Source organism: Camelina sativa, chromosome 15 (assembly GCF_000633955.1).
Source record: "Camelina sativa cultivar DH55 chromosome 15, Cs, whole genome shotgun sequence".
NCBI lineage: Eukaryota > Viridiplantae > Streptophyta > Magnoliopsida > Brassicales > Brassicaceae > Camelina > Camelina sativa.
Window position 1 is genome coordinate 20319201 of NC_025699.1, and position 9514 is coordinate 20328714.

The 9514-nt window shown below is 36.0% G+C and overlaps 1 protein-coding gene across 1 annotated transcript; it reads left to right on the top strand.

Moving 5' to 3' along the window:
* Nucleotides 163–7179, top strand: LOC104748633 (outer envelope protein 64, mitochondrial-like). Its single transcript, XM_010470241.2, has 5 exons — nucleotides 163–242; nucleotides 6182–6334; nucleotides 6417–6541; nucleotides 6631–6675; nucleotides 6796–7179. The coding sequence occupies exons 1-5, from the start codon at nucleotides 163–165 to the stop codon at nucleotides 6849–6851; spliced, it is 459 nt and encodes a 152-aa protein (XP_010468543.1). The 3' UTR covers nucleotides 6852–7179.

Below are 9514 nucleotides of genomic sequence, written 5' to 3' on the forward strand. Positions count from 1 at the left end.
GAAGAGTTGGGAGCAAGCAATGTATAGAACGTGAGTATGAACATAACGACGGAATGTAGACCTCGAGAGTGATGATGGTTTAATCTTGGATTTTAGGATTATGTTGGCCGGTGGGCCAGGGTTTTATGACCGGAGCGGTCAAGAATGTGTGGCTGATGTGCCATGATTGAGTGGCCGGTGGTGCTAGAGTCCCGAGAAGGAGAGCTGCAGCAGATACGAGCCGGAAAGGGCATGGTTGCCAGGTACATAAGATTCACGAGAAGCCGTCATGGCAGGATAAACTAATCGTTGCGACGATGTTGGATGAAGTTCATTGGATATGGACAGGGTTGCTAGATTCAAGGTTTTGGTAAGCTTGTTGGAGGGAATAAGTCAAGTGGTTTGAGTTAGCGGCCTGCAAAGCATTTGAAGCGGTGAATCAGAATATGCGAGCGTATGGTACTTGTTTGTTTTATTACGTTCGTATTGATGATTTGCTGTGGAGAACTGCCAAGCGGAAAGCTATCTTTAGAATAAGCTAACTTGTGGAAGTTTTCCTAATTGGCAAGTTACTAGAGGTTTTTGGAGGAACAAGAGGGTTGATATTCAGGTGGCGGCGAGTTGATGTCGGCATACTTGAGTGTTTGTTTAGTTGAGCTGAAGAAGTAACTAGAGGATTTATGGAGCAAGGGATTCATACGTTCTAGTGTATCACCGTGGAGAGCACTGGTGTTGTTTGTTAAAAAGAAGGACGGAAGTCTCCGCTTGTGTATAGATTAATGGGGTTTTGAACCGGGTTACTGTGAAGAACAAGTACCCTCTTCCTATGATCGATGAGTTGTTGGATCAGTTGAGGGGTGCTACTCGGTTCTCTAAGGTAGATCTGACGTCGGGTTATCATCAGATACCGATAGATGAGGCAGATGTGAGGAAGACTGCTTTCAGGACGAGGTATGGGCACTATGAGTTTGTGGTGCTGCCTTTCGGATTGACTAACGCGCCAGCAGCGTTTATGAGATTGATGAACAGTGTGTTTCAGGAGTTTCTGGACGTGTCTGTCATCACAATCATAGATGTCCCTTCTTCACATCTATGATTGCACCAGCTGTAGCCAAGAAAGAGCGTCGTAAGATGAGAGGATCATTAGGCTCTTGGTAATATTTCAGTACCACAAAGTCAGTGGGAATCATGCAATCTCCAATCCTGATTGGAATATCCTCTAAGACACCTTCAGGAATCCTCCTAGATCGATCAGCTAAGATAAGAGAGATCTTAGTTGGGTTAAAATCCGTCATCCCAAGTCTCACAGCAACAGAATGGGGCATCAAATTGATACTAGAGCCGAGATCACATAGAGAGTGAGGAAACCTTCCTGTGGAGATAGAGCAATCTAACACAAAACTTCCAGGATCTGGTAACTTCTCTGCAATCCTACTCTGAATCACTGCACTTACTTCCTTAGAGACAACCACCTCTTGCTTCTTATCCTTCTTCCTCTGTGGAGACTGCTTCAACATAATTGAGCTGACATCCTTTGTAAGCAGTGCTCCTTCGTCAGGACTCAAACCACTAGTGACCATTCTCTTGACATACCGCTTAATTCCAGGAGAAAACTTGACAGCATCAATCAAAGGCATCTCTATCATCACCTTATCCATCATAGCCTTGCATCTAGCTTCTTCAATCTCCTGTTTGGATCTCCTAGGCTTGGGAAAAGGAACTTTAGGCTTGTACACTCTCTCAGCAACTAGAATCGGAGCTTTCATAACTCCCTTCTCAGTCTCGATGTTGCATCGGTCGATGCTAGAGTTGCATCGGTCGATGCTGTCTTGCAAAGTCAACCCTTCTACGACCACTGAGGATTGTGTCGATCGATGCTCAGCAGCTGCATTGGTCGATGCTAGATCAAGTGACGTATCTTCATCTCCTTCCTTCACCAAAATCGCATTACAAGCATGGTGGGGATTCTCAGTTCTTCTGGAAAGAAGTTCCTCTTGTCTTTTAACAGACCCAGCAGTCTGAATCACTTGATTCTCCAGCTTCTTGACATGAGTATTTAATGCATCAAATTTCCCAGTCAGCTCAGTGTAAACAGAATCAATCTTCCCATTGAAGTCTACTGTTAACTTCTGTTGACCTTCCAAAATCTGTCCAATCATTGATTCCATCTTGCTTTCAGAATTGGGTGGAGGGAGGGGTTGGTAAAAAGAAGATCCATAGTTCCTTGTGAAATTGCTGTTTGGATTTCCTGTGAAGGAATTCTTCTGACCAAATCTCTAATTTTGATACCCTGCTCCATACACATAGTTGACATCTTCTGTAATCTCTGGCTTTGGCTCAAAAGTTTCAACATCTTCAGCAAAATGGACAGACTTCTTTCCCACAAGAAGATTATGCACTGTATCCAACTTAGCATTCACTGCAGCAAACTGATTTGAACCATGGCCTTCATGTGCTCGCCTTTCTATCAACTTTTCAGCGTCATCTGGGTACCTTGTCTTGAAGTTCCCATCACTAGCAGCATCCAAAGCCATCTGATATCTCCAGTCAATCCCGCTAAAGAAGATACTAATCAGCTGTACCTCTGAAAACCCATGATGCAGACAATCTCTCTGATATGCTTTGAACCTCACCCAAGCAGCTTTGTAAGATTCAGTAGATCCTTGTCTAAAGGTGGAAAGCTTGATCCTCAGCTCATCAGACATCGCATCATCATAGAAATAGTTCAAGAATGCCACCTTGATGTCATGCCAGGTTGTCAGAGATCTTGGTTTGAGCTGCCTTAGCCAATGAGAAGCTTCCCCAGCAAGAGAGTAGGGGAAAAGCTTGCAGTAGAGGTAGTCTTCAGTGACTCCATTAGCCTTGATGCTTGTGACTATATCCTCAAAGTGCTCTATGTGGTCAAGAGGCTTCTCACTTGGCAAGTTCTGGAATGGCCTTTGTCCAACCAGAGTAAAGTAGGCAGGCTTCAGCTCAAAGTCATTCCTTGGGAATGGAGGAGGGACAATTGCGGAACGGTTCTCATAGAACAAGTCTGGTCTGTTGAAGTCTGCAAGAGTTTTGACAAGCTCTCCATTGTTGTCCCGTCGCCTCTGAACATTCTCCGCATCGGCTCTAGCATTGCATCGATCGATGCCAGCATTATGTCGATCGATGCCTTCCTGGTTGCGTCGATCGATGCCATCTTTGCGTCGATCGACGCCATCTGCATTCCCATCGGCCATGACGAGTTCTTCCTGAATAACCCGTCCTTCAGCATCAAATTTCTGGCCTCGCTCGTTGTACACATTACCCTCTTGATCCTTCAAAACCCCAGCCTCATCAGGTCTCAATATGATTATATTGGCCATCTTCGCTGATTTGGCTGCTTTTGTGTTTTCACGCTCTAGTTGTCCTAACTCTTGGTTTGTAAGCTTAACAACCGGACCAGTAGGATTTTTCCTGGTGCTAGGCTTAGGCATGTACCTGAAACACACAAGAGAAAAGAAACAAAAGTGTGTGAGTAAAATAGAAAAAGAAAAGTTTAGACAAAATCAAAGACTTTAATCTAATGGTCAATCAAAAGAGTCCCCGGCAACGGCGCCAAAATTTGATATGCTCAAATTTAACCCTGAGCTACTCTCGCAAATTAATAGATCAATTGTACTCCTTAGGGATCGAATCCACAAGAACTCTAGATTCACACAATAGATTTAATAATCTTTTAATTATGCTAAACAGAAATACTAATTTAAAAACAATGCAGAAACAGAATTAAAAGGTGTTGTAAATTCAGGGATTAAAAACGCTAGGCCTAGGGAAATTCTCAGGAAATCATGGAAAATCAGATCAATTAATTAAACTAGCAGGATTCAACAATTAAGCACCGTTCTTGAACTCTAAACACAATTATAAAATAAATCAGTTCTCACTGCAAATATTATCTAAGTTTAAAACCAGAAAATCTAAATCTCTTTGCAAAATTCAAGTTAAAAACCAGCAATAAAATCAGGTTTAGATAAGTTCACAAAATTACTAAATCAAATCTCTTTGCAGAAAGTAATTTTGCTCACCAAAGGTTTTATCAGGAAAATCAATTATATTCTCATACCAATCAATAATCCTAAGATCTAAATCCAGATGACTAATCAAAGATCTAGCATTAAAAACAACCTATGGTGAAGAACAAGAAAGATAATGAATCCTAAATAATAACAGATCTAACAATCCATGAAATCCCTAATGAGAAACCCTAAACCTAACTAGCAGATCTACTCAGACATAATTAATGAAACACAAAACATCTTCTGAATAGATTGCATTAATAGATTAAAGGAAGAAATAAAGGAGTTCTGAATCTTCTCTGAAGGAGTCTTGATTCTTCTCTCCAAAAGCTCTCTAAAAATCTCTCAGGATTTTGCTCTCAAAAGTTGCAGGGAAAAATAAAGCTTAGGTCTAAACAATGACCATAAAAATCCTATTTATATTCCTAAACACGGCCAGGGGCTAATGATGCAAATAAGGAAAACTTTGGGGCAGCTTTGTAAATCTTCAAAACTTATGGGGAAAACTTCCAATTTCGTATTTGGCTTTGTGTCGATCGATACATCACTTGCATCGACCGATGCAAGTCTCTGAACTTCGTCTCCCATCTTTGCAGCTCAGCCTCAATGCTTGATTATGCTCCAAATCCTCCTATTTAGCTCCATTAAGCTCCAATCCATGCTAAATCCTATAAAGACTCAAAAAGAATCTAAAAACACCAAAAAGACTCTATAAATAAGACTTATATCATGGCTAAAAGCACCTAAAAACCATGATATATCAATCAACACTAAACCTCAAAACTAGTTTTGATTCACGGTTGTTCCATTTTTGTTACTTGTTTGTGCTCATAATAAAAAGTTTAACTTGTAAAAAAATAAACCTCTACAACAAAAATTAGTATTTTAGTTAGGGATGATTTCAAACATACTCCTTTTCTCATACCACTTTTCAGAAGTCTCTTTTCACGTTTTAAAATCGCCCATTTTCTGAAATCATATTAAAAGTGATTCTAAAAATTTGAAATATACTGAAAATAAGTGTGTAACCTTATAAATTTATATACAAACTACGTATGTATTAAATCTTATAAATACTTTATAGATATTATATAAAAATCTTACCTTATAAATTTTTGAAAGAATTACTCAAATGTTATCCAAAAGTTGGTTTATTACTCATATCTATAAATCTTTTAAAGATTACTCAAATGTTTAGTGTCTTGAATGTAATTACAATTTACCCCTTGGGTTTAGTTTTCCGATTTTGAGTAAAAAAACTAAAAAAAATACGCATCAATAAATTAAAATACACATTATTTTAGATTTTCCACGTCACTAAACAGTTTTTTTCAGAATGACAATTGCTTTAAATTGTTTATGTCAAAGAGGAAAACAAAACTGTTCTCGTAGCCAAAAAAAAAGAAAAAAACACCTCTCTCTCGTCGTCTCTCGTCTACTCTCGTTGATTTTGTTGTTATTGTTCTTGAGCGGACAAATAAAAAGAAAAGCCTCTTCGTTTGAATCCCACACTCAGAGATCTAATTATTGTTTCCCGTTGGTAAAGGTTAAGACTTTGTTCTCTCTCTCGCTTCTTCGAGTCGTTTCATATTCCCTTTCAATTTTTTCAAGTTTTATATAATTGGGTATTTCTCGATTACTCTCTAATACTATACGATTCTTGGTCTGAACTTGTAAACTATTCAACCCTAATGCCTTTTATTCACAAATTTGATTGAGAAGGGTTTTACAGTGAGACACTTTTGATGCTTGTTGCTTAAAGTTTTGATTTTTATTGTCAATTGTTGCTTAAAGTTTTGAGTTTTATTCACAAATTTGATTGAGGAAGTTTTCTAGCAGCTAAAATGTTCAAGGGAAGGATTGACAACGCAGGAAGGGGAGGACAGGATTCAGATCTTTGGTCCCAACAAGCTCGAAGAGAAAAAGGTTTGAGATTTTTTGCTATTTGCGTATGTCTCTCTCTCTCTCTCTCAAAAATCAAAACTTTATTTTCCTTTTCTAGAGATCGAATCGAATCATGTGATGACTTTTTTGTTTCTTGTTTATTTAATGATCTTAGCTTATAAAGTTTTAAACTTTTGTGGTTTACTTGAAATTTTGACTTGCTTTAGACGAAGTAAATTGAAGAACTTTTTGGGGGTTTATGGCTATTTTGACAGGTTCGATGTTAAGGATTACATCACAGGATTTGGTAGTCCACAATGGAAGAAGACTCACGAGGCTGCTGAGAAGACTGCTGTGGTTATCACAACACTCTTGAAACATGGAGCTACTTGTGTTGGCAACACTATCATGGATGAGCTTGGTTTTGGGTATTTCTTTCTCTATTCCCATCATTAATGACATGAACTAGTTTGGAAAAAGTTTGGGTTTTGAATGTGATTTTTTTTACAGGGTTATTGGAGAAAACAAGCACTATGGCACTCCTATTAACCCGTTGATGCCATCTAATGTTCCTGGAGGATGTTCCAGTGGCTCAGCAGTTTCTGTTGGGGCTGAACTCGTTGACTTTTCACTTCGTATTATCTCTTTGTTTTTCGTTTTGGCAATGTACTTGTTTGGTCTACTTATGATTCTTTGTACTAATCACAAAATGCTTTATTTGCAGGGATTGATACCACTGGCGGTGTTAGAATCCCAGCATCCTTTTGTGGTATTCTCGATTTTCTCTGCATCATTACTAGTTTTTTCTCTCTGTTTGCTGTTCAACTAATGCAGTAAAAGATTGTTGTTATTCTCTCTTTGCTAAAGGTAACTATTTTCTTTTAACCAGGCATGAGTTCAAAACAAATCATGAAGAATGGTCGCAAACGTGCAAATCGTTTCTAGGGCCAAGATTTTCCAATGATGTTGTTACAGCTCTAAACAGCAGAAACGAGAGCATTAAATCACTCTACAGAGTGAAAACTGAGATGCGGGCCACCATTCAGAGCCTTCTAAAGGTAAACGTTGAATTTTGGAAATGTACAAATTTTCAAAGCCATCTGTGTCTTGAGGACAATTGCCACTGAAATACAGAAGTGGTTGTAGTATTAAATTTCATTTCTTAAGCTTATACTATGCTTTTGTTGTTGAACTCAGTTCAAGATGAATTGTACTTGGGTATGTAAAACATTGATTTGTCTATTTTAAAAGTTATGGCTGATTTACGGTTAAGTTACGGCTGAGTTATATACTTGACACAGCTGAGTTATGAATTACGGAGTTATGAGATATTAGTACGTATTCTTCTTTCTTAGCTGGGTCTTTCGTTCTGTCAGATTTCTAATAAATTATCTAATTAAAACGTCTCTCGATATCACAAAAAGTGTTGTTGGGGAATCACAAAAAAATCACTAATTTTGTGTCTGCTCAGATCCACACATAATAAATACATAAAGTTAGCTTTTCTCACAATATATTATTCAAATTAATTAAAAATTTTGAATTCGAATTGAAAATAAAAGAAATAAAAGTATTTCTCAAACAATTGACTGATATGGCTGAGTTATCGACATAAACGGCTGACTTATGAAATATTTGTAAATTAGAATTATTATAACTCAAAACTAAAATATAGAATGAAAAAATGAATATTACAATCAATATAAGCAATAAAAAGTAATAATTATAGACAAAGATTGATTTTTACACACTCTGATCAAAATGTGTAAAACATTCAAAACATGACATTTAGGGGTTAGGGTTAGGGCTAGGGTTTGAGGTGTAGGGTTCATATTTCCAACATTATGGGTTTTAATGTAAAAGTTTGGTTTTGGTTATATTGTGTTTGGTTTAAGGTGGTAATTTGGATATACTAATATGATAACCATTTGAAAATTTAAAAATTTTTGAAATTATTTTTTGGTTATTTCCGGTTATAGATCGGTAAGATGAATATATAACCATAAAATAATCCAAATGTTATCCAAATTAGGTCGATTAACTTAATATAACCGATAGCAAGCCGAATATAATCGTAATTAACCGAAAATAATGGAAAAAATAATTTCCGGTTCCGTTCAGTTTGGTCGGTTATTTAGTCATTCTAATTTGAGGGTTGGCTGATTTATGGTAAAGTTATGGCTGAGTTATGCAACGGATATATTAATTTATTATATACATTCTCGAAAATACAAAAAGTGTTCTTGGGGAGACACAAACAATAATTATGTTTATTGTTAAGAACCACACGCGTAATAAATAAGGATTTTAGCTATTTTTTATTTAAAAAGAATTCAAAATTTGAATTTGAATTTGAATTTTTTTTTTAATAAAAGTATTTCTCAAACATTTGACTGAGTTATCGAACAGTTGACTGATATGGATGACTTATGAAATATTTGTAAATTAGAATTATTATAACTCAAAATTAATATATATATATATATAATGAAAAAATGAATATTACAATCATTATAAGCAATAAAAAGTAATAATTATAGAAAAAGATTGATTTTTACACAGTCAGATCAAAATGAGTAAAACATTCAAAACATGACATTTAGGGGTTAGGGTTAGGGTTAGGGTTAGGCTTTGAGGTATAGGGTTCATATTTCCAACATTATGGGTTTTAATATAACAGTTTGGTTTTGGTTATATTGTGTTTGATTTAAGGTGGTAATTTGGATATACTAATATGATAACCATTTGAAAATTTAAAAATTTTTGAAATTACTTTTCGGTTATTTCCGGTTATGGGTCGGTTAGATGAATATATAACCATAAATAATCCAAATGTTATCTAAATTAGGTCGATTAACTTAATATAACAGATAGCAAGCCGAATATAACCGTAATTAACCAAAAATAATGGAAAAAATAGTTTCCGGTTCGGTTCGGTCTGGTCGGTTATTTAGTCATTCTAATTTGAGGGTTGGCTGAGTTATGGTAAAGTTATGGCTGAGTTATCGTTTATGGTCTTCTCAATAATATGAAAACGTATTCTTCTTTCTTTCCTAGGTCTTTTGTTATGTCAGATTCCTAATAAGTATTAAAACGTCTCTCGATATCACAAAAAGTGTTGTTAGGGAAGCGCAAAAAATCACTAATTATGTGCATGCTCAAATCCACATGCATAATAAATTCATAAAGTGAGATTTTTATCACAAGATATTATTGCAAATAATATCTAGCTCTTTTGTTCTGTCAGATTCCTAATAAGTATTAAAACGTCACTCGATGTCACAAAAAGTGTTGTTAGGGAAACGCGAAAAATCACTAATTTTGTGCCTGCTCAAATCCACATGCATAATAAATTCATAAAGTGAGCTTTTTATCACAAGATATTATTGTAAATAATTAACTAATTATTATTCGAATTTAGAATTTTATTTTTCTAAAAGTATTTCTCCAACAATTGAATATTAAAATTATTATAACTCAAAATTTAAATTTAGAATGGAAATATGTCTATTATTAGGTTAATTGATGGTTTCACGCCAAAATATCGCTTTACGGCTGAGTTATAATCATTACGGGAAAACGAAAGGTCATGTGACGGCTGAGTTATA